Source organism: Ambystoma mexicanum, chromosome 6p, assembly GCF_040938575.1.
Source record: "Ambystoma mexicanum isolate Mex_15411 chromosome 6p, UKY_AmexF1_1, whole genome shotgun sequence".
NCBI classification, from domain to species: Eukaryota; Metazoa; Chordata; class Amphibia; order Caudata; family Ambystomatidae; genus Ambystoma; species Ambystoma mexicanum.
The window spans coordinates 1365353835-1365379265 of record NC_090935.1 but is presented as its reverse complement, the minus strand read 5'-3'; the positions used below and the strand labels follow the sequence as shown (position 1 = coordinate 1365379265).

The 25431-nt window shown below is 46.2% G+C and overlaps 1 protein-coding gene across 17 annotated transcripts in view; it reads right to left on the bottom strand.

Annotated features, from left to right (window-relative positions):
• Window positions 1–25431, bottom strand: part of MPDZ (multiple PDZ domain crumbs cell polarity complex component) — a 1735289-nt gene that overhangs the window by 1492899 nt on the left and 216959 nt on the right. For all 17 annotated transcript variants that reach the window (XM_069626067.1, XM_069626068.1, XM_069626072.1 and 14 more), the window contains exon 4: window positions 18463–18684. In XM_069626067.1, coding sequence (XP_069482168.1) covers window positions 18463–18684 — 222 coding nt within the window. The remainder of the gene's footprint in view (window positions 1–18462; window positions 18685–25431) is intronic.

The following is a 25431-nucleotide window of genomic DNA, read 5'->3' as shown; positions in this document are numbered from 1 at the left end:
AAGCGCGGTCCCAGGGATTGAACCTGTGCTGCTCCGTGTCTTCTTGCTTCCAAGGCAAGCAAGTTGCCCCCGAGCTATCCTCCCGAGGCAATTCTATCTAGATGTGATGCATGCTAATCTCCAAAATTCCATCTAGATGCGAGTCATGCGAATCTCCACAATTCTATCTAGATGCAAGTCATACTAATCTCCACAATTGTAGCTAGATGTCATGCATGCTAATCTGCACAGTTCTATCTAGGTGTGAGGCATGCGAATTCCCAAGTTTCTATCTAGATGCAAGTCATACTAATCTCCTCAATTCTATCTAGATGTAAGGCATGCTAATCTTCACAATTCTATCAAGCGGTGATGCAAGATTATCTTCACAGCTCTATCTAGGTGTGACGCATGCTTATTTCCAAAATTCTATCTAAATACGAATCATGCTAATCTCCACAATTCTATCTAGATGTGATGCATGCTAATCTCCACAATTGCTATCTTCACAGTTCTATCTAGATGTGACACAAGTTTATCCTCCCAGTTCTATCCAGATGAGACGCATGCTAATCTCCAAAATTCCATCTAGATGCGAGTCATGCGAATCTCCACAATTCTATCTAGATGCGAGTCATACTAATCTCCACAATTGTAGCTAGATGTCATGCATGCTAATCTGCACAGTTCTATCTAGGTGTGAGGCATGCTAATTCCCAAGTTTCTATCTAGATGCAAGTCATACTAATCTCCTCAATTCTATCTAGATGTAAGGCATGCTAATCTTCACAATTCTATCAAGCGGTGATGCAAGATTATCTTCACAGTTCTGTCTAGGTGTGACGCATGCTTATTTCCAAAATTCTATCTAAATACGAATCATGCTAATCTCCACAATTCTATCTAGATGTGATGCGTGCTAATCTCCACAATTGCTATCTTCACAGTTCTATCTAGATGTGACACAAGTTTATCTTCCCAGTTCTATCTAGATGAGACGCATGCTAATCTCCACAATTCTATCTAGATGTGATGCAAGATTATCTTCACAGTTCTATCTAGATGAGATGCATGCTAATCTCCAAAATTCTGTCTAGATGTGACTCATGCTAATCTCCACAATTCTATCCGGATGTGATGCAAGATTATCTTCACAGTTCTATCTAGGTGTGACGCATGCTAATCTCCAAACTCCTACCAAGATGTGAGTCATGCTAATCTCCACAATTCTCCCTAGATGTCACGCATGCTAACCTTAACAATGCTATCTAGATGTGACGCATGCTAATCTTCACACTTCTATCAAGATGTGATGCAAGATTATCTTCACAGTACTATCTAGGTGTGACGCATGCTAATTTCCAAAATTCTATCTAGATACGAAGCATGCTAATCTCCAAAATTCTGTCTAGATGTGACTCATGCTAATCTCCACAATTCTATCTAGATGTGATGCAAGATTATCTTCACAATTCTATCTAGATGTGACGCAAGATTATATTCACAGGCCAAAGGAAGAGCAAAAAAACATGTGGCACGGCCACGTTTGGACACTAGCCACAGTTAGTAGCCAAACGCAAGCTAATCTTCACAATTCTGTCTAGGTGTGACACAGGCTAGTATTAGTTATCTAAATATGACGCAATTCTAATTTTCACAATTCTGTCTAGATGTGACAAAGGCTAATCATCACAATTCTGTCTAGATATGACACAGGCTAGTATTCCAGTTCTCTCTAGGTGCAACGCAAGCTAATGAACAAGTTACTTCTTACCTTGTAACGTTCTCTCGACGGGATGTTCCTCCGACGTATTCCTAATCTTAGATATCTCCTTCCAGCTCTGCTGGCCTCGGAAAAATTTTTCTCTAGAGGGCGCTGCGCGTCGACGTCCTCCGAGTCGATGTCCCTCGACAGCCGCTGTATCGACGTCGACGTCATCCTGCCTATAAAGGCCGCGCGCAGCGTCCGTTGCTCAGTTCCGTTTTGTAGCCCACAATAATTCTTTCTGGACTAGACTAATCACCCTGAAGGAGCGTAAGCTGCAACAACAAGGGAAGTAGAACTGCGGGGATGGATGGGAGGGTCGATGAGGAATACGTCGGAGGAACATCCCGTCGAAAGAACGTTACAAGGTAAGAAGTAACTTGTTCTTCGAAGGGATTGTGTCCTCCGACGTATTCCTCATCTTAGATAGGCTCCCATAGCAGTATTCTATTATTGGAGGAGTGAGTACTGACTTCACGCTGTCTTCTATTGATGAATAGAATGCAGTACAGCCCTTCCAAACCTAGTCTCTTGACTGGAGGAGGAATCCAAGTTGTAAAATCGTGTAAAGGTATGGACAGACGACCATGTAGCGGCCGCACAGATGTCTTTAACCGGCACACCTCTTGAGGGCCGATGAAGATGCAATACCTCTTGTCGAATGAGCCCTAAGGTTTTGAGGTGGCTCTTTCCCTGCCAGTTTATAACATTCCAGAATGGCTAGAATGATCCACCTGGAAATGGTCTGCTTAGTTATTGGTAACCCCAGCTTGTGACCTGTGTAACCTACTAAAAGCTGGTCTGCCTGTCTTATCCTGGCTAGTCTACTGATGTAAAAACTTAAAGCCCTTCTAGGGTCTAGCCTGTGTAACCTCTCTTCCTCTTTCCCCGGATGAGGAGGAGGATAGAAAGATGGTAGGGTAATCTTCTGAGTGATATGGAATTCAGAAACCACCTTTGGGAGGAAATTAGGCTTCACTTGCAGGACAACTTTGTCTTTGTGAAAGATTGTGTGAGGGGGTTTACAAGAAAGAGCTTGTAATTCGCTCACCCTTCTAGCAGATGTAAGTGCTATTAATAAAACAGTTTTAAGGGTAAGGAATCTTAACAAACAAGAATGGAGTGGTTCGAAAGGTGTGCCCATCAGGAAAGTTAGGACCAAGTTTAAATCCCATAGGGGAACTTGGAATGGTCTTGGGGGATAAACATTGGTTAACCCCTTTAGAAACTGTATTACCAGGGGTAACTTGAAATAGGAAGGTTCTTCCGCAGTGCGCTTAAAGATGGATAGCGCTGCGAGATAGCCCTTAATGGTGCCAACTTGAAGGCCTGAATTCGCCAAATATAGTAGGAAGGACAAAACCATTGGTGTACCACATGAAAAAGGGTCGATATTCTGTTCTCTACACCAGCTGCAAAATCTGTTCCAACGGCAGCAGTATAAAGACTTTGTTGCTGGCCTCCTTGCCGAAAGCAACACCTCCATAACATCATCAGGGAGGTCCCAATCCTTGTACCTCAGCCTTTCAGAGGCCAAGCGTGAAGGTTGAGGGTTTTGATGTCTGGATGGAGAACCTGACCTCCCTTCTGTGAGAGTAGGTTCTCTCTGAGTGGAAGTCGAATTGGAGGGCAGATGGACAAGTCTAGAAGGTCCGGGTACCACGTTCTCCTGGCCCAATCCGGGGCAATTAGGATCATGGTTCTCCGGAATTTTCTCAACCTCCTGATCATTTGAGGAATGACAAGGACCGGTGGAAACGCGTACAGAAGCGGAAACTCCCAGTCCACTATGAACGCGTCTCCCAGAGCTCCTCTCGGGGGAAATTCCCTTGAGCAGAACAGATCGCATTTCCTGTTGAGGCTGGTGGCGAACAGATCCACCTGAGGGGTACCCCAAAGGGCGAAGATCTCTTGAAGGACTTCCTGAGCTAGCTCCCACTCGTGGGAGACTGTGCTCTGCCTGCTCAGAGCGTCCGCTGTCAAGTTCTTCTCTCCGGCTAGGTGAACTGCCGATAGAGAGATTCCTTCTTGGATTGCCCAAAACCAGAGCTGCATCGCCTCTCTGCACAGGGGTAGTGATCCTACGCCTCCTCTTTTGTTGAGGTAATGCATGGCCACCGTGTTGTCCGTCATTATCAGGACGTTTTTCCCTTGTACAGCTGGCAGGAACGCCTTCAGCGCAAGTCTGATGGCTCTCAGCTCTAACAGGTTGATATGTAGTCTGGACTCCGATGGAGACCAACGACCGCTGATGGTCAAGTCGTTGGCGTGGTCTCCCCACCCCGTGAGTGAGGCATCCATGACTGTTATCTCCGGCCAGGGTTGCCAAAAATGTTCTCCTTTCAGAATGTTCTCCTGACAGGCCCACCACTGAAGGTCTCGAGCCATCCTGTCGGGAACCTGAAGAAGGTCTGTCATTCTCCCTGAGAATTGTGACCACTGAGTCCTCAGTGCCCACTGGAGGGATCTCATTCTCAGGCGAGCCTCTGGCACTAGGAAAATGCAGGATGCCATGAGGCCTAGCAACCTCAAAAATTCAAAGGCTGGGAGACGTTGGGCATCTTGGAACTTGGTAACCATCTGTAGAATATCTTGAGCCCTCACCTCTGTTGGCGAGGCTTTTCCCAGGAAGTGTCCAGGATCGCTCATATGAACTGGAGTCTCTGCGACGGTATCATTTATGACTTCTTTAAATTGAGGGAGAAGCCCAGTTTGTGAAGGGAGTGGCACACATGATTAAGCTGGATCTGAGCTTGTTCCGAAGAAACAGCCCTGATCAACCAATCGTCCAGGTAGGGGTAGACGTGAATCCTTTCCCTCCTTAGACTTGCTGCCACTACCGACATTAACTTGGTAAAGACCCTCGGGCGGAGGTCAGCCCAAATGGCAGCACTCGAAATTGATAGTGAGAGTTGCCAATTGCGAACCTCAGGTATTTCCTGTGTTTGAGATGGATAGGACATGGAAATAAGCGTCCTGAAGGTCCAGAGATACCAACCAGTCCTGGAACTGAAGGGCCTGGAGGATCTGAGAAAGTGACCATCTTGAATTTGTCTTTCCTGAGGAATTTGTTCAATTCTCGCAAGTCCAAGATGGGTCTCAGTCCTCCGTCTTTCTTTGGAATGAGAAAGTAAGGGGAGTACCAGCCCTTGTTCCTCTCCGCTACAGGTACCGGTTCTATGGCACCTTTCTCTAGCAGGTCCAAAATTTCCTGCATGAGGAGCGGATCTGGAGCTTTCTGAGAGCTGATCCCCGGTGGATGACTCTGAGGTATGCGTAGGAAAGGCAGGCAGTAACCTTGGGCAACTGTTTCCAATGCCCAAGCATCTGACATGATAGCCTGCCATACCGCCAGATGTTGAGTCAACCTGCCTCCTACAGGTGTCCTGTGAGGGAAGTCCTCAGAGTGGTTTTGGGGCGGCTGATGCAGATGCCTATGGTAAAGAGGCACCTGCTGATGCTGCGGCTTTTGAATATCTACCCCGTCCACCTCGGGTAGTTCTTCTTTGTCCCCTTTGAGCCGGTCGTCCTCTACCTCTTCCGAATGCGGAGTAGAAGCGAAAGAACTTGCCCCTCGCAGAGGTTCCTGTGGGACGAAAAGGTGTCTGACGGATTGCAGCGCCTAGGGATTTTGCTGCTGCTTTTGAAGTTTGCAGTTTCTCTAAACTGTCATCAGCCTTTTTCCCCGAACAAAGAAGAGCCATCGAATGGCATGTTCAAGAGCCTGGCTTGCACATCTGGGGCAAAACCAGACTTTCTCAACCAAGCGAATCTCCTGGTTGTTGTACTTGCCGCCATTGCTCTGCTGATACTGTCAGCCGAATCAATGCCCGTCTGGAGGGATTCGCACATAGCGTCTTTACCGTCCTGTATGATATTCAGGAACGCCTCCCTTTCTTCTCCCTCCGGGATGCAGTCAGCCGCTGTAGAAGCACACTCCCAAAGTGTATGGCTGAATCTAGCAAGGGTGCAAGTAGCATTAACAGATTTTAACGCCATGCTACATGCCGAAAAAACTTTCTTTGCCATAGCATCATATTTTTTATCGTCCCTGTCCTGTGGGACAGTAGGATAAGTCGTCTTGACATCGGTAGAAGATGCTGCCTGTACCACCAGACTTTCTGGGGATGGGTGTTTTGACAAAAACTCCGGGTCTGTGGCGGATACCCTGTATTTTGTAGACAGTTTTTGATTTACTGCCGGGACGACATCTGGGGTTTCCCAGTTCGTCATAATCTTCCTCTGAAGAGCTTTATGAAAAGGCACCACAGGATCCTCCTGTGGGCCTTTGTCAAGAATATCGGTGAGGTCATCTTGTTGGAAAGATTGTGAAAGTGCAGACCACTCCATAAACTCTGTGATCCTGGCCATTAATGCTCTATAGGGGGTTTCAGCATGCTCCCCCGGGTCTGGCCTAGCAAACTCCACCTCAATGGAAGTGTCTAACCCACTTGCCTCATGTAAGGAATCATGAAGATCCTTTAACCTGCGTTCTTCAGAGGAGAATTCCTCTCTAATTGGGGTTACAGGTCCCTGCAACTCAAATGTGTCTTCCTGTTCAGACAATTCACCCTCTTCCATAATTGAGGACATAGTTCTCAATTGTTCTGAACTCATAAAGGGTGTAAACCCCATTTCCAAGGCAGAGGGTGCCGAACTTGTCATAATCGGCCTCGAAAACGCCGATGTCGTCGACGCCGACGTCGAAGGCTTCGAGCGTGGCGTCGAAAACAAAGGCGGAGGCCTTGATGACCTCGAAAGAATTGGGATTCTGCTCGACAATCTCGAAGCCATCGTCATCGAGGACCTGGGGATAGTCACTGGGTGTGTCGTAACCGTGACTTTTCTTGGCGTCGACGCCGGTGTCGAAGCTGGCGTCGAGTCGACAGACCTGTGTGTCGAAGGTCCCTTCGACAACGGCGTCAAAGACACCGACCTCAGCGTCGACGGAACCTTCGTCGACGGCGTCGATGGAACCTTCGAGGAAGGTTTGGAGGTCATAGTCCTACTCGAGGGTTCGAGATGCGCTCGAGAGGTTTCTTTCGCCGGGTACTGCGACTCGCGGTGTTTTTGACCTTCGGGTCTTTCGACCAGAGCATCGCTCTCGGCAGTCTTCGAGGGGGTCGAGGCCGCTTTCTCGAAGTCGCTCATCATATTTTTGCAGAATTCCTCCCTTTCAGCCCAGGAACTATGTTTCGTGGGGCAAGGGATTCTCTTTGGCGAAACAGAGGAAGAGGAAGACGGAGAAGGGGATCTTCGACGTCTCCTCTTCGAGTGCTTCGATCTCGAGGAGTGATGGGACCCACTCCGAGACTTGGAGCGCGAATGGTGACGAGGAGACGAATGTCTCGACTTCGTCGACGAAGAAGAAGCTTTAAAAGTCTTACCTTTCTCCAGCTTCTCCCTAAGCTCCTTCAGGGCCTTAGCTGTCATGGACATACAGTCCTCGCACTCCGAACAATGGTGTTCAGCTCCCAAACACCACAGACAAACTCTGTGAGGGTCAATCAGCGACATCTTTTTCCCACAATCTCGGCATTTTTTGAAGCCGGATCGAGGAGTTGTCGGTTCCGACGAAGAAGCCAACGAGTACGGATCGAATAACTCGAGGTAAATAGGTTTAACCTGACAAAACCGAGCAACGGTATTCCGAGGCACTGAGTAAGCGCGGAAAAACGGAACTGAGCAACGGACGCTGCGCGCGGCCTTTATAGGCAGGATGACGTCGACGTCGATACGGCAGCTGTCGAGGGACATCGACTCGGAGGACGTCGACGCGCAGCGCCCTCTAGAGAAAAAAATTTCCGAGGCCAGCAGAGCTGGAAGGAGATATCTAAGATGAGGAATACGTCGGAGGACACAATCCCTTCGAAATTCACAATTCTGTCTAGATATGACGCAGGCTAGTATTACGGTTCTGTCTAGATGTGACACAAGATTATCTTCACAGTTCTATTTAGATGAGAAGCATGCTCATCTCCAAAATTCTGTCTAGATGTGACTCATGCTAATCTCCACAATTCTACCTAGATGTCACACATGCGAACCTTACCAATTCTAGTTGTGATGCATGCTAATCTTCACACTTCTATCAAGATGTGACGCAAGATTATCTTCACAGTTCTATCTAGGTGTGATGCATGCTAATTTCCAAAATTCTATCTAGATGCGACAAGATTCTCTTCACAGTTCTATCTAGATGTGACACAAGTTTATCTTCACAGTTCTACCTAGATCGGACGCATGCTCATTTCCAAAATTCTATCTAGATAAAGAGCATGCTAATCTCCAAAATTCTGTCTAGATGTGACTCATGCCAATCTCCACAATTCTATCTAGATGTGACACAAGATTATCTTCACAATTCTATCTAGATGCGACGCAAGATTATATTCACAGGCCAAAGGACAAGAAAAAAAAACACGTGGCATGGCCACGTTCGGACACTAGCCACGGTTAGTTGCCAAACGCAAGCTAATCTTCACAATTCTGTCTAGGTTCGACACAGGCTAATCTATACAATACTGTCTAGGTGTGTTGCAAGATAATCTTCACAATTCTGTCTAGATATGACGCAAGCTAATCTTCACAATTCTGTCTAGATATGACACAGGCTAGTATTACAGTTATGTCCAGATAGGATGCAATGCTAGTCTTCACAATTCTGTCTAGATGTGACACAAGCTAGTATTACAGTTGTCTAGATATGGCGCAATGCTAATCTTCACAATTCTGTCTAGATGTGACAGGCTAATCGTCACAATTCTGTCTAGATATGACATGCTAGTATTACAGTTCTCTCTAGGTGTGACGCAAGCTAATCTTCACAATTTTGTCCAGATATGACACAGGCAAGTGTTACAGTTCTGGCTAGATATGACACAATGCTAATCTCCATAATTCTATCTGAGTGTGACGCATGCCAAACTTCACCTTGAAACACTTGTGTATAGGTGCGTTACAAATGCCATATCATATCACTTGGACAGAGTGTGAATGCCTAAATTGGAGGCACAAAGAAGTGCAAAACACCTACATTTGAGGTATCTGGAAAGAGGGAGAACACCCAAGTATGGGACACAACAGTAAATATAACCACTGAACAGTTGGTACACAGCAGTAAAAAGGGTATTCTTTACTAGCTGGCTGCTTTTGGTATAATATATTGAGTAGGTAATAAAAGAGGCAGGGCTTTTGGAGTACAGTGATTGCTGTACTCCCCACCCAGACCACACTTATCTTGTCAGTCGCTGCTTGTTGACAGCTGGCTACTGGCTTCTCAGGCGAACATGGGCAAACATGGTCTGGAACTGCATCTTTGGGGGCTGCTCTTTGCCTTGGGGCCCTTAGCCGAAGGGGCTGCACAGGCAGTGGGCTGCCCTAGAGGGTGTGGTTACAAGCCTCCTTCCTGGAGGAACACAGCCAATCATGGGCACAGGGCAGGGGGAGGAAGGGGTCAGGGGAGAGGTCATGGTGTGACAGAAAAATTCAAAAAAAGACCACGAAATAACAGGCAGCAAAGCAGGGGAATGGATGACAAAAAACGAGCAGGGGAATGGATGTTAAAAAACGGCACAGGAAAGCAGCGGAGTGGAGAAAATGAAGGGCAAGTGAGCAGGGCAAAGATTACAAAATGGAGGAGGGGCCGCAGGGGCAAAAGTCCAACACCTTCATGATCAAGGCCAGGACGCCGGATGGAAAAGCTATGGAGAAATGGGGGTCTCAGGAGGCAGGAGCAAATTACAGCTAGTCTGCAGGCAGCAAGATTGCCTCACGGGCTACACCAAGGGAACTAGTCCTTCATGCAATAAACATTGGGCCAATTGGACCAATTGGAGGGTGGTGGCCAGAAAGGGAGGAGGCGGCCAAGCACACCAAGGAAGCTGGTCTGGAAGAGAGTGGGGAGGGGGACTAGAGCGCATCAGATCGCTGCATTTTTACAAAATAAAAGTAAGAAATGAAATGCAGAAATTGGGGTGGTCTCAGGAGTTAGGGGTTTACCTGTTACCCCTAAAACTAATTGGTAATATAGGAAAATGTCACCTTATGGATGGCAGAGCAATATTTGGAGTTATCTGTCAATCTCATAATACAGATTGGAGGCCTAGTTCACTAATAGACAAAGGTTTGTGAGTGTTGCTAGTCTTGCGGTACGCAGGGCTGTGCGAGAAACCTAAAGGTGTCTCACTTACTAGTCCCTGGGATCTGTCATCCAGGTGTCCAGGACACGCCATCGCTATTAGATCCAGGTCCTGTGGGTGGACCAGTGCGGGAGGATCACCTGGATGAGGGGGTCTTCGGGGAGTGGAAGTGGGACACTGAAGGGTGAGACACGGTATCCCCTTCCTTATGACACCTTTTCCCCATCCTGTCCAGTAAGATATTAGAACCCCCACCCCCTTTCCCAACACAAACACTTTATCAACCTGTGAGTGACAAAGGACTAATACCAGAGCCTGTCCCAACACAAGGGTCAGGCAGAGTTCGGCAATTGCCTACACACACTCGACTGCCCTTTCCCTTCCCCACAGGGATAAAAGGCAAAGCACAAGAACACACGCCGAGCAAGGCCGAACGCACGAGGAAACAGCTATTCCAGGACGGCAGTTCAAACAGAGGAGAAAGGCGGCGAGCCCTGAAAGGACATCAAGGAGGGGGTTGGCCTTGTCCTTTTCAACCCAGCCCAGCGAAGCCTCCGATAAAAGAAACATAAGACCGGGAATCGCAGCTGGCGAATGGTGTGACAGATGTCAGCGGTACATGGAACCCTCCCGCACTTATAGCTAGGACGAGGAGACGCGGTTGCCAATGTGGTACCATCCTTGACTCCAGCAGTAAAACAAACGCCAAAGATTTCAGCACAGCCAGTGAGTTGGAAGAACCGGATAGTGGGCCGGACTGTGTTAGGCTCAAGGTTGCACTGGCAACATTAAGAAGATTAAGATTCAGAGGTCCTTTGTGAATTAACTTGGTACCAGAGATAGAGTGGTCCGGCGCCACATGGGCACTAGTTTGGAGGTCTCTGGCTGGTACCCCTCTCCTGAACAAAGATACTATGGTGAACTAAGAGGGTTAAGAAACTACAGGTAGCAAGAGGCAATAGGGAAGGGCAATGAAAGGCGTCAAGGCGGTCATACAAGGGTCAAGCAAAACCCCTTATACAATCGAAATTCTTTGATACGTTGCAGAAGTTTTGACGACTGTAAAATTGTGAAACAGGCATTTGCGCCTGGCAGAGAAGAACGCTGTGTGAACTGTGATTGTGTGAAAAAACACACCCTTGCCATAGGCTAACAAAGTGATCCAGCGAGATGTGATGGCCTTCGGAAGTCTTTGTTTAAAATTGGCAAGTGCAGTGGAAGGTCTAAGCCCGGATGAGGGGAACCTGACAAAAAGATGGTTGCTTGAAAAGACATTGAGACTTTTGAACATTACAAGTATGGAAATTGTGATTGAAAGGTGATAGTGAACCCGACTGAGGGACGTCCACAGTGAATGGTTGGTCTGAGCCCGATTGAGGGAGGCCCAGCTGAGGGGGATCCAAGGGTGAAGGGTAATAACCTGATGTGAAGGTTAACAGAAGGAATTTTTGTTTTGCTGTTTTGGCATTTCAACCCTCTGAAGCAAGAGACTTTGCATGAGAAGAGACTTGGGCACAGAAGTCCCTGATATAGAGAACAGGAACTGTGAGCTCGTGCCAGAGAAGCCCAGTAGTGTGCTGTGGTCAGGAGACCCCCCTTGTCCCATGCTAAAAGCACGAGGAAGGGAGACCCTGGCCATAACATCCTGACTTATCATTTTGTGAACACTTCTTTCTTTTCTTGTGAACATTATTCCAAACTATTTCGTAGCATAGCGGTAAGGATTGGCAATACGTTTCTTAGTATAGGCCCATATTATTTTACTAGACTCCACCAGGACTGTATTATTATTTGATCGTCATAGCATGCTCCCATCTTAGGTTTAGAATAGGCATTTATGATATGATATGATATGGCATTTATAACCCGCCTAGACACAAGTGTTTCAAGGTGCGACGTGGCAAGGGAGGGGGAACAGAGGGAAGACAGAGACAGTGATCCTACTAGTGTCATTCAGATCGTGCAAGTGCAGAGGATGGGGGAGGAGGACAAGTGTGGAGTGGGAGGGGGGTGGGGACAGTGCAGTACAAGGGGTAATAGAATAAATAAAGCAATAAGATAAGTAAGGCCAGTTGGTGGCAAGTGCAAGGATAGGTGTCAAGTGCTGGTGGGGGACTGTAGGGATACAGAAACAGTCCCCAAGTGCAGGGGTTGACAGGGAGGCAGTACATGTGTGTAACTGGTGGGGGAGGGGACCTGTGCCCGAGATCAGAGGGTGGACAGGTTACCAGTACAGTTTCAGCCAGGAATTCAGCAAGGGAGAGGAGGAGAGAAAGCAGAAGCAAAGAGGAAGGTTTTGAGGTGCTTCCAGAACCAGAGATGGTTCTCAAGTTTCAGGGAGGCAGTTTCAGAGGGAGGCCCCAGCCAAAGAAAGATCTGCCACAAACTCGCTGCTTGGAGAAGCGACAGACCCCGAGGGAGTTGGAGGGGGATGAGCGAAGAGCTCGAGAAGGAAGATATTTAGGAAGAGAGAGTTGAAAGTATTGAGGCCCAAGGACCCAGAAGGGCTTGTGGACAATGCAGAGGGTTTTGAACTTAATCCTCGCAGCCACTGGGCCAGTGCAGAGGTTTCTGTCCTGGAGAGATACGATTCCTGGGCTTGAGGCCAAGAACAAGTCTTGCAGTCCTGTTCTGGATGAGTTGCAGAGAGCGGAGAGTAGAAGCAGGCAGATTTAGAAAGAGGCTGTTGCAATAATCCAGCCTAGAGAGCACCAGAGCTCTGGAGACCGTGAGCTTCTGGGGGAAGGAGAGGAAAAGAAGAATACCTCTGAGAAGGAGCAGCTGGTAATGAAACTTCTTAGAGACGTCTGAGATGTGAGGAGAGAAGGAGAGTGTGGAGTCGAAGATGAGGTTTTTAGCCTCGCAAGTGGGAGCAGGAGGGGGGCCAAGAGAGGCCGGCCAGAGAGTGACCGGAAAGGAGGGAGTGGGTGTGCCGATGAGAAGATTCTCAGTCTTACTGGCATTAAGGCAGAGATCATTGGTGGCATACCACTCTTGGATATCAGATAGACAGTCAGAGATGGGAGACGGAGAAGAGGTGGCCGAAGGAAGCCAGAAAATGAGCTTGGTGTCATCTGCGTAGCACTGTAAGTTGGGGCAGAGAGCAGCAATGTGGTGGGCAAGAAGTGCCAGGTATTGGTTGAACAGCCAGCGAGATAGGTTAGCACCCTGGGGGACACAACAGGTAGAGATAAAGATAGAGGATCGGAAGGACCCAAGTTGGAACTGGGAGGGTCAATCCGAGAGGAAAGAAGTCAGCCATGCCAGGGCCTGACCGGTCATACCGAAGTTATCACTGAGACGTTTGAGCAAGATGGCGTGGTTGACTGTGTCAAAGGCAGAAGAGAGATCAAGTAAGATGAGGACACAGGGTGTTGGAATCAAGGTTTGAGAGCAGGTCTTCACGGATGTTCAGGAGAGCAGTTTCCGTGCTTCTGGCAGCTCTGAAGCCAGACTGATGATAATGAAGACAACCAACAGATTCAGTGTGAAGATTAAGCTGGGAGATGGACAGCTTTTCCAGGAGTTTGCCCAGGAAGGAAGTGATGGAGATTGGGTGATAGTTAGCCGGGCAGGATGGGTTGGCATAGGGTTTCTTAAGAAGAGGGTGCACAAGGGAGTGCTTCAGGGGGGAAGGGAAGACTCCAGTGGCGAAGGAGTGGTTGCAGAAATCAGCCAGGGCAGCAGCCAGGGAGTCCATGTGGTCCTTGATGGTTTTGGAGGAACAGTGGTGAACCTGTTTTGATGAGACTTTCATAGATCAGACTTGTCTAGAAACCTTGTCTGGGGAGAAAAGGGGAAAGGCAGAGAAGGAGGGAGGAGAGGTAGCCGAGGAAAGGCCAGAGGAAGAGCAGGGAGAAGAGCGGGCAGGGGAGAGGAAGAGAGAGGGGACAGGATGTCCTAAGTTTTAGAGATGAAGTGTGAAGCCAGAGCCATGCAGAGGGCCTGGGAAGGGACAGGAGAGGTAGCGAATGCAGCAGGATTGGCCAGTTCCTTGCAGATTTTAAAGAGTTCTGCCGAGTTGTTAGATGCCGCAGAGATGCAGGCTTGGATATGAGCTCTCTTCTTAGTGCGGACAGAGAGCCGGTACTGCCTTTTGAGCAGGCGGCAGGCCAGATTGTCAGAGGATGCACCAGAGGCACACCATTTCCATACAGCCACCCTGCACTTGCGTTTGAGTTTGACAAGGTCAGAGTCGTACCAGGAATTGCATTTGGCTTTGGGCTTCAAGCGGATCCTCATGACAGGGGCAAGAACATCGAGAGTATCAGATCTAGCAGAGTGGAACATGGAAAGGGCTGTGTCAGGGTGTGAGTCAGCCAAAGACGGAGGGGGGGGTTGAGAAAGTGGCAGCGAAAGCTTCAACTGACATACGCTTCATGGGTCGTATAACCGAGAAGGTGGGTGGCGATGCTGGAATTGGCTTTGCCTGGGGGGGGAGGGGCGAGAGAGAGTGAGCTGGGAGGAAAGGGGAAAGTGATCGCTCCAGGAGAGAGGGGAAGGTCTAAGGAGATCAGAACATCCAGAGTGTGCCCAGCAGAGTGAGTCGGGACATAGGGGAGAATAGAGAGAGAGAGAGAGTCACAGAGGTCACAAAAGCCTCCAGAGGAAGGACAGGAAGCATACAGGTGGATGTTAAAGTCTCCAAGAAGGAGGAGTTGAGTGGTTGAGACCGGAGGGAAGAGGAAAGGTCAGCCCATTCAGAGAGTAAGGAGGAAATTTCACCAGGTGGCATGCACTTAAGCAATAAACCATTCCAGGCCCAGTTCTGTGCAGGGATATCTGCACCTGCCACCAAACCCCTGATCTCCTAAATGTAAGCCTTACTGCTCAGCCTACACAACCCAGTGAGACTTTGGTTGGACCAAAGTGTGAAAGGCCTTTGCGAGTCCACTAGGTTGGCTTCCCAGAACCCCACACCAGTGTTTTGTTTCTGAAAAGCCCTCCAAATAAATACTTACATTCACCATTACATGGAACAGTTGTTTTCAGTGAACTCCCTTTTATCGGATATTCAGTTTGGTTTTAGACCCAGGTGGGCACTGGAGATTAAGCTCTTGATCTTCATCTGTTGGTAGCATATTCGGTGTATATTAGAGTTAAAGCCATCTTTTTGTCATTCATGGACCAGAGTACTGTATTTGATAATGCAAACAGAAATTAAGGTGGTGCTCGGGTCCATGAACTGCCCAGCTGAGATGTTGACAGTATTCCAGGCAATCCACATGGGTAATCGGGCGTGATTCTATGGGGAATTAAGCTAATGCACAAATTTTGTTGATGTTAAATTGGGGGTTTGCCAGGGTTGCATTCTGGTTACTGTTATTTTTATCCTTTACATCAATATTTTGTAAAAGACCCTGGTGGATTATAATGCTGACACTCCTAGGGTGGGTAGTAGGGCTTTTCCAATGTTGGCTTATGCCGACGACGCAGTCCTTAAAGCCCGCACTCCCAAGGACCTTCAGAAGTGTATCAATGTTTATACAGAATGTATGAGCGCATTAGACCTTAAGATAAACACCTCAATCTGCTGTTATGGCATGCCCAAAAGGAAGAAAGATTGTGAAAATGAGCCAGATGATGAGTAATGGGGCTTTTATACTGAGGGTTCAGGTATTTGATTACTTAGGTATACGGTTCTCATCCGTGGTAACAGGCTTAATGCATATACACAAACAGAAGATCAGGATGAGCCAATCTTTGGGAGGAGTATCTCGTTTTATGGCCATGTGCCAATGTCAACCACTCCACATGATTTTGAAGGTGTATGAAGCACAGGCTAAGGCAGCTATTAACTATGGGGCTTCACTATGTGGCTATGCAAATATTTTGGAGTTATAGAATACTTTTTTAAAGATTACTGGGTCTTCCGGCTCCCAGCTTTGTGGTGCATGTAGAACTGAGTGCCAGACATTTGGAAGACAACAGGTGTTTGGCACTGCTTCTCCATTGGCTCCACATTTGGTCCAACACGAAGGTAGTTGTAACTCAATTCATTAATTCACTTTTAGCTAGAATTGATTGGCATAAAATTCCTTAGCTGTGCCATATTAGTACCCATTTGTCACAGATTAACCCTTTAGTACTTTTTCCTCCCTGTAACCTATTGACCATTGAACAAAAGAACACACGCTACGATAGGTTAGAACGGGCTTAATACCCAGAGGTTTCCAAGCGCGGACCCGGGGATCGAACCTGTGTTGCTCCGTGTTGTCTTACTTCCAAGGCGAGCATGTTGCCCCTGAGCTATCCTCCCGAGACAAAGAGAACTTGTTTTCTGCTAGTCAAATAACAGCGGGAGCCCAGAAAACCTCTGATTAATGCCAACAGATTGCCCACAGCCGTTAACAGTGTGGACTCTATAAAGCAATATCTTGTTTTGAGCAATAGTAAAATCAGATTATTGGCTAATCACCCGAACTAGTTTTAACTGCTTATTGCTGAGAGTGAACACAGTCCATTGGAAAGGTTTTATGGACAGGTCTTGCTGTCCATTGTGCAGGGCAACAATGGAGGATCTTTTACACTTGGTGATGTTCTGCCCCACTTATACATCCATAAGACAGCATACACTCCTTCCCCTGCTTAGACAGTTGTCTATTTGAGGATATGATGTGTCATTTATAACCGCCTCTACACAAGGGTTTCTAGGTGCGATCAGGCAAGGGAGGGAAGGCAAAGGGCAGACAAGACAAACAATCTTACTAGGGCTTGTGACATTCAGATCGTGCAAGTATTTTGTATTTAATTAGTTTTAATATGGTGCTTTACACTGAAGCACGAGAAGGGAGGAAGGGAGAGGAGAAAGTGGAGCCAGGGCAGCGCGGCTCTGGGTAAGTGCATTGAGGCAGGGGACTGTAGGTTTAACAATTACAGCCCCAAAGTGCATGGTAGGCCCAGAGGCAGCGAAGGGGAGACTGATGGAGGAGCCTGGCACGCAGTGAGACTCTGAGGGTAGCCAAGCAACCAGTCGGTACAACAGACAGGTTGATCAGCAGGGGAGCAAGACAGAGAAAGCAGAGGAGAAAAGGAAGGTCTTGAGCTGATTCAGGAACTTCAGGTGGTCCGACTCAAGTCTGAGAGAGGCAGGAAGGTCATTTCAGGGGGAGGAACCTGCAGCGGAGAAAGATTAAACCCCCAACTCTCTGCCCGGAGAAGCGTCTGACCCTCAGAGAGTTTGAGGTAGCTGAGCGAAGGGCTCGAGAAGGAAGATATTTTGGAAGAGAGAGTTGGATGTAGTGTGGGCCCCAGCCGCAGAAAGCCTTGTGGACGATGCAGAGGGTCTTGGACTTGATCCTGGCAACCACCGAGATTTACTGAATTACGCATCCAGAATTACTGGGTCACCGAGGTTGTGATGTCCCGGTATTTCGGCCAATCACGGAGGCGGAATGGAATTACCGGTCTGGCGGCAGCCTGACCATTTTTCCAGCACGGCTACCGCCGGACTCGTAATGAGGCCCAGAGTGTTGCAGAGGTTGCAGATGAGCCCAGAGGAAGTATTAGAATCATCCAGATGGATGATGAGGACTCATAGGAGGAGAAGTTGAGAGGAACAGGCAAGGAGAGAAGAGGAGAGGATAGGTCATCCCACTCAGAGGAAGAGGGCAACCTGGCCAGGTGGCCTGTAGATGGTGGCCACAGTCAGAGAGAGGCCTTACATCATCTCCTTTTAGCCAATTCTCTGAATGTGGCTTGGGGCTTATTAACCTTTCAAAAGAAGGCCATGAGGGCGAGGAAAGCCGTTATTGAGGTTTTATATTGAGTCATTGCTACCTCTTTTGGCCTTCATATGGAATAGTTTTCACATGATGATGTTAATGTATCAAATGTATCACTATTTTTTAGGATTGTGAACCCATTTTTCTTGTTCTTATTTTATTTTGTGTGTATACATGTGATTGTTTAATGGATTTCTGTATCAGAATAAACATATAAACTATAAACATTAAAAAATAAGCAGCATACTGCAGCAAACTCCAAAGAACCAACAAGAATCAAATGACAACATAAAGCAAAAAAAAAAGGCCAGACTGGCAAAATACATCATCTTTTATGCACAGATATTGGGCTAACAGGAAAATTCCTATTGGGTTCTGAGCAATCTATTGAGCTAACAGAATCAACAAAGAAGTGCGATGCATGGTGGAAAGATGGACAAGTAAATGCAAAAGTAACAGAAAAATGAAGGCAACAACATTAGGCTTCTTATGGTGTTCATAGTGAGGGTAACACAAATAGCAAGTGTGTTTACACACGGTAGCCGCCAGCTATGAATGCAGAGGAAAAAGCATGGCAAATTTAGGATATGGAGCCATCGAAACAAATAAAATAACACTTGGAAAACTTTGGTTTCACATAACAAACATACATACAATGCAATAACTAGACCCCAAAACATCAATAGACTCAGCAATAAACCCAATTTTCTTTCATAACTAATTGGAAAATCAAATTTCCTTTTAACAAGGAACAACTGTTACTCTTCACCCATGATCTATGCATGCATACAATACAATACATGTTGGCTACTTTAACGTGAAACCCAGTACAATCAGCCCTGAGCTCTCTTACCTGAGCCATTTTGGTGATAATTTGGTCAAACTCTTCACTTGAAGGTTTGCCATTCATCTGGGGCGTACACGACCTTTCCGATGCCTCTGGTGAATTGACAGGACTTCCATTCTGTTGGGCCAAGGAATACGATTCATTTGATAGGTGTGAGTCGGTCGTGGGTGCATGGTGGTTCAGCTGCACAAAGTCACTGTTTAATGGGAGTGGAGGAGTTATGTTGACCTAGAATTGATACATTACTGGAGGTTAGATACAACACATCTGCTTATGCATGAAACATAAATACAAGGCATAACAAAATACAATGAAAACAACAAACTCATTTTTAAGACTTTTGCTGGAAGGCCGGTCTGACACAATTGTAGCTAATCAGGAATAATTATATCGTGCTACTGGAAGACAAACAACACAACAAGGAATTTGACGTGTGAAGAAGACAAGAGAATGATTATGAAATATAATTTGTAGGATTAAAAATCAAGGTATGTACTTTCAATACATATCAGCAGAGTTTTAAGACAATGGGAGGGTGCGAAGCAGGTAGGGGAGAACAAAAGGATGTAGCTTGGGTAGATAAGAGAACAGGATATGTGACAGATACAAATAGGGAGGAACAGTTAAGTGTAGCTGTGGTAAAGTGAAATCTGGTCAGGGTTTAAAGGGATTAACACATCTAAAAATAAGGCACAGAAGGGATTATAATTAAATGTGTATATCACTAGGAGGCACACTAAACAGATGTTGAGTAAGAATCTTCTTGCATTATAATCTTCTTGCATTATTGGGTACTTTTCATTAGTTACTAGATTGTTGGCTGTATAGAGAGGTATGAGTAATAATGGATATACACAAAGCAGAAACAGTGGCACCATATCAATGTGTGTGCTAACTCCATCCAGAATAAATGGGTTACTGGCAGGTTATGTGAGATCTCACAAGACTGTCAGCTATACAAAATACCACCACCTCGAGTCAGTGGAATACTATGGGATACTGTGGAATGATTACACCAGGTTTAATTTTCTCAGTTCAAAGCAGTTTGACAGAACGGACACAATGTAAGGAATGATGTCTAGTGATTTGGGCACGATGACCAGTATGTAAAGTAGGGTAATTTGCAATTGTAGAACATTGGCCTCTGTGAAAAGGCCAGTGCCCTAGCCTTGTCAAAATGGGTCAGAGCCCATTTCACCAGCAGCGGAGGGGAGGAGGGGGATTAGGGAGAAGTCCGGAGTCTGTCTGAATATTGAGGACAATGGTCATTGAGAGGGCCCAGATTCCTATACCCACCCCTTGTTCCAGCATGTGTCTTGGCATTACAAGCTTGCATCACCCCATGTCTATAATTCAAGAGGCTCGCCAATCTGTTTCTCTTATTTTCAGTTTCACAAAACTTGAGAAGACCTAGTCAGTCAACAGCTAGGAGATGACAGCCCTCCAGTGCCACCCAGGGTCCATGATTGATCAGCAGAGGGTTGGACTCAAAAAGACAAAGGGCCTCCTTACGGCTCTGGTGGTAGCCGTACCGGTAAAACCAGCATGGCTGCCGCCGGAGTAGCTTTTTTTTACCAGCGCCCGGCTTCGGGGACTTACCAGAGCATTCCAGCTCCGGCGGATCTGGTAAATCCCCGAAGCCGGGTGCCAGTAAAAAGTGCTCCCCATTCCCATTGAGCCCTATGGGGCTCAATGGGAATGGGGAGCATGGTAGCACCGGCACCGTTAAAAACTGTGCCGGTGCAACCGTCAGGGCCTGCTCCCGGGTGTCAGTCCGCCCGCCAGGTCTGACCTGGCAGGCAGATAGGCACCCAGGAGCAGGACTTGTAGTATGGCGGTACGGTAGCAATGGTGCCATGGCACGCCCACTTGGAGGAAGTGAGTGGGGCTCAGCTCCCTATTTAATAAGTACACAGATAGTAACACTTCTCGTATGGGGACATCACAGAAGGATTGGCAGGGCAAGCAGACCAATGGTAGGTGAAGGAGGGTTATAAAGAGGGGAAGAAGAAGCATAAAGGTGTGGGTTGTTAAGGTGAGGTCACAGAAGTTGGAGGTGGACCAAGAAACCCACAGGAGGCGGAAGGTGCGGCAGATTGAGGAGGTACATTCTGGAAAATGTGAAGTGTTGTAGTGTGAGCATGCACGTTAGTGTGGTAAGTGGTGTTAGAGTAAACAGTGTCAGGAGTGACTGAAGTGGATGCTATAGAGTGAACGAGTGTGTGAGTAGCAATAAGAGGAAGTAGTAGTAGTTGGAGAGAGTAGTAGTAGTGTGGAGAAAGGAGAAGAAATGTAGAGGAATGAGTAGTTGTCTGGGGGAAGGAGCAGTAGCAAGAGTAGTAATGTGTATGGAAGAATGGTAGCAAGCCGGAGAAATAACATCTAAGGTAGGAGGCGAGGACTAGAAGGAGTGAAAAACATTTGAGGGACAGTAGAAGAGCAGGAAGAGGGAAGCAATGTGTGTGGAGTGGGAGGAAAGGAGGAGGAGAGGAGAAAGGGGTAGACAGAACGAGTGTGGTATATCAAGACTGAATCAAGACACATTCCCTACTCCTGTAGAACACCATCAACGGATAAGATGGAGACAGTTTTAGGAAGTCCCTGAAGGAGTCCAGTTAGGAAAGGCATTTGGCCTTTAGGTCCTCCAATCTGTGGGGTAAAATATAGACCCTGAATGTCAGAACTAAAGAGGCCATGCCAGGCCCGTATTTATTTAGCTGGCTGGTGCTATCCATTGCAAAATGTAGGCAAGTCCAAAATACTTCTTTCTCCGACTTAAGGCCTAGTGACATGGAAAGAAATGGACCTAGTTAAATTCTACTGCAAGGGACATGTGTGCAAGTGGAGAAAGACACTTCTCACAAATAGACTGACAATGAAATGCATTGCACATGGACACATTTAAAAAGATGGGATGAAAAGAAATAGTTGTACATTTGGAAGCTAAAAAGGAGGAATAATGCCTTTGCAATTCAGAAATAAAGGGACTCCATTCATCATAATGAAAGAGACTTAATTTCATCATATAAAATGACAGCATGGACAAGGAAGGTCCTATTTTGTTTGGTGTAAATTTGAATACTGCTTCCTTCTTTAACCATGTAACCATGGCCTATCTGTGTGGATAGAGAACTTATTTCTGTTTATACAATATGTAAAGAAAAGACTATACTGTGCATTTCCAATGTAAATTTGCTGAATGTAATATGCTAGCTTTTCAGAATGTTAAACTGCCCCTTGTTTTTCTCTCTGAGATGAAATCCCCCCATTGAACCGTGAACTGAATAAGTGTGACTGGATCCTGACCTCACAGCCCTTTGTTTTGATGACTACCAGGGATACAGGACTGGTTTCAAATAGATGTTTAAATATACAGAGAAAGAGATCAAATTTGTGGTGAATTTCTGATAACACAACCAACAGAAACAACCTTTAAGGTCAGGTTCCCCATAAAAAGTACATTAGCTCTGAAAAACAACCCTTTGAAAATCTGAACTCCGACCTTTGGCTGGGCCCACCACAGAACAGGTCTGGTTGTAAATGTAAAATGCTAAGCTACACAAAGAAGAAAACTGGATTTATTGGAGTTGCTGATATCATGTCCTACAGAAGTGACCTTAAGGTCAAGCTTCCCATAAGCTGTAGATTAAGCACAGAGCAAGGCTTTGAAGCCAAGGGATAGACAGTTTAAGATAAACCAGACGGCTAGTCACATGTCTTCAGAGAAATTAAACTTACTGACACATGTAATGCATTGCCATTGATTAAACATTGAGTATAATTTTTCCTAAATAAAAGGGGGCATTGTGTGCCCTATCGAGCCCACCCCAGGTTCATATTAAACAGAAGAAAAAGTTCATTGGGACTCTGTAAAAACAACATTTTTGTGATGTACATCATTTAAGTTATGGGGAAATTATGATCCTGCCATTTTTATACACCTGAGGAATGGGAAAGTTGGCAAAGGGATAGATCATGCAAACAAGGTTTGAATTGGAAATGGTCCAATTTTTAGCTATTTCGGCGCAGCAGAAAACTGTGAAAACCGACGACTCCACTCAGGAAGGGCATGCCGAAATAAAATTAGTATGGCCCAACTCGCCATAAAATATAGAACTCCAAAATAGCAAAATGTATGTGATTATCTGAAAGATCAAGGGGGTTGTCACCTTATGAGATTTTTCAGAACACAAAGTGAAAAAATCCCTGTCATTTTGAAATGATGCATCTTTTCTCCTCCCTCAGCCTACATCATACACTCCTCTCAATTCCTGGTCCTATCAGCAGCCAGGGGGTCTGGTGGGGGTCGGGGGGAGGTGAAGAGACCGAGTTAGCTAATCCGGACCATGGAAATTATGACAAGGTTGCAGTCTCATGCACGCTATAAGAGGGCAGGTTTGCATCAGAACAGGGCTTTTTGGACTTTATTCCAGGGGACAGCCTGCTGCTGGACTATATCGAGGAACCACTAGCAGAAAGGCAAGGGGAGCTACCAATACCATCAGGGAAACCTTGCCTGATAACCTGGGAGCCCCATCTGAGAGAGGCCTGTCTGGAGGGACCTTGCTGTGGGAGAGGCCTGGTGTGAGCTGCTTACCAAAAGAGGGTCCTGAAAATCTGGCTGGCTTCCTGAGCAAAGAGCATAGAGCTCCCACGAAAATAGATATCCCAAAGCCATCAATTGCATGGGGAGCCACCTGCCTTTATCCCTTTCCGTTAGCGGGTAATACGGAGGGCGGTGAAACTGGACAGGCCCTTCTCGCAATTTATTATATCTCATTCAACGTATTTCTCCATAGAAAACCACCATCTCTGTTGAAATTGAACTGGGTTGGGAACTGCCTGCCTTAATCCTTTTCATTAAATTGTGGGGAGACACTGTGTAGACCCTCAGCACATTTGAATAAAGTAAATCCATTAATTCCCCATATAGAAAATCACGGGATGAGATTTGTTAGAGTTCAAAACTAACAAAGTTCATGCCTAGTGTGTTCGAGCCGATATAGCCCATAAAGACTTGGGTGACTGTTTTCTGAAATCCCTGATTTTAAAGGGGGGGTGGTGTCCATAATCCCAAGAGAAGTAATCCACAAAACACCACCTTTCCAGTCAGTGTGCAGGGTGCAAAAAGACATTTCGCATTCATTTTAGATCAGAATTACAAAATATTACATCTCATCTGTATGTGTGCTAAAAAATGAATATTCTTTTTTGTTCCCATTTTTTTCTGACCCCAAATTACCAATCCTGCCTTTTATTTGTATGTGTGTTGAAAAACGATTTTGCCTTTTAAATAAAAGTGGGAAAACGATTTTTCCCATTGTATTCCTTTGCATAATAATGCATTTCTAGTAACACGCCCAAAAACGTTTTTCCCATTGAATTCCCTTCACAAACAGCGCCTTTTTGGAATTAAAGGGGTCATATTTAATTGAGGCCTGGAGGTTGGAGGTTGCCGTCCGGAGGTTGGAGGTTGCCGGGAGAAAAGCATTGTTTCAAATTAAGTCATTCCTGTGGACCTTGTATTGTATTGTATTGTATTGTATTGTATTGAAAATCCTTTCTATTGGTTACATTGAAATTAAATTGGTTATAAGTTGTTATTTCGTGTTTTATATAACCGATTATTGTGGTGATATTGGCTGTTGCCTGCCTCAGCATTGGTGGCTGATGTTGGTCTGTTTGTCAAATTATAAATAAATAAATAAATATTCTTACTATACACCGGCCTGGTTCCTAGTCCATTGGTGACACAGAGTATTTGCTGGGGTTGGGTGTGAGACAGGTTGGAGGCCTCACCAAGGAGAACCTGAAAACAAAAGTGCTTGATTGTGCGCCACCTTGCTTGGGGGAGAAAGGAACTCCCTGAGTTGAGTGTGACAGCCTAATAAACTGTGACACTTCCACTATAAGTACAGATTGGACAGGAGGGGTTAACAATCCATCTATTAAACAGTGACCAAGGACAACTGGGTTAGGGAGGTGGTGTTTTTAAAGGTGAGAAAGGGGGACAGCCACAGGGCCCCATAAAATATACATAAAAAACCTTGAACCATCTCTGAGGTTTGAAACGATTCTTGTGACATCTGTGACAACAGTAAATGTGGTTAATTTGCCAGTAAACGAAAGAGGGAGATTACCTACTCAGTCCGGCTGGCCAGAGATTAAGTTAGGAGGTGTAAAGTGGGTGAGCCAAATGACTAATGAAGAAGGCAGATTGGCCACTTAGAGAACCAATGTGTCCAATGCACCAGGCAAGAGTATCACATAAGCAAAGTAACTATTAACTAATACAAAATGTAGCGTTAATGTCCCTGTGATGGGGTGGGCTCAGCTAGTAACAGCCAACCTGCTTAATCCAAGGCAGTCCCTAGTGACATGAAGGACTCAACAAGGGCTCAGGTCCATTAGCAACCAAGCACAGGGTTTTTTTCTTTTTTAAAAGAGAAATAAATGTGCAGTTTTCACAAATGGACATATTTCCTAAAACTACAATCCAAGAGAGCCTTTACAATTTTTTTGAGACATTCCAGAGAAGAGATGCTGAGCAAGAGACCAAAGTGGGGAGGTCTAGTAAGTAAGTGAGAGTGTTTGGGGGATGGGGAGGTGGTTGGTGCGGGTAGGCGGGAATAGTGGGGGTGAGGCCAGAGGGAAGGCCACGTGAACAAACATGGCAGCTCATAGGGAGGAAGGAATGAAATGTAAGCTTATTCTAGCAATTAAAGCCCACGTTCCAAGCCTCCTTATTGGCTGTCATCACTCCCTTGGGTGCTAATAGTGAGTAAGGTAATATGTGCTGTGAGCAAGGTAGAGAGAACAGTTAGTGAGGCAGTGTGACTAATATGCAAGGTCAATGAGAGAGTCCAGCAAGTCATCGAGTGAGGCAGTGTGACCAATACAAGAGTCAGAATGAATTGTCAGATTCCACATGAGATGGCTGTATTCTGTGGTAGGCGATCACAGTCCCCGTTAATG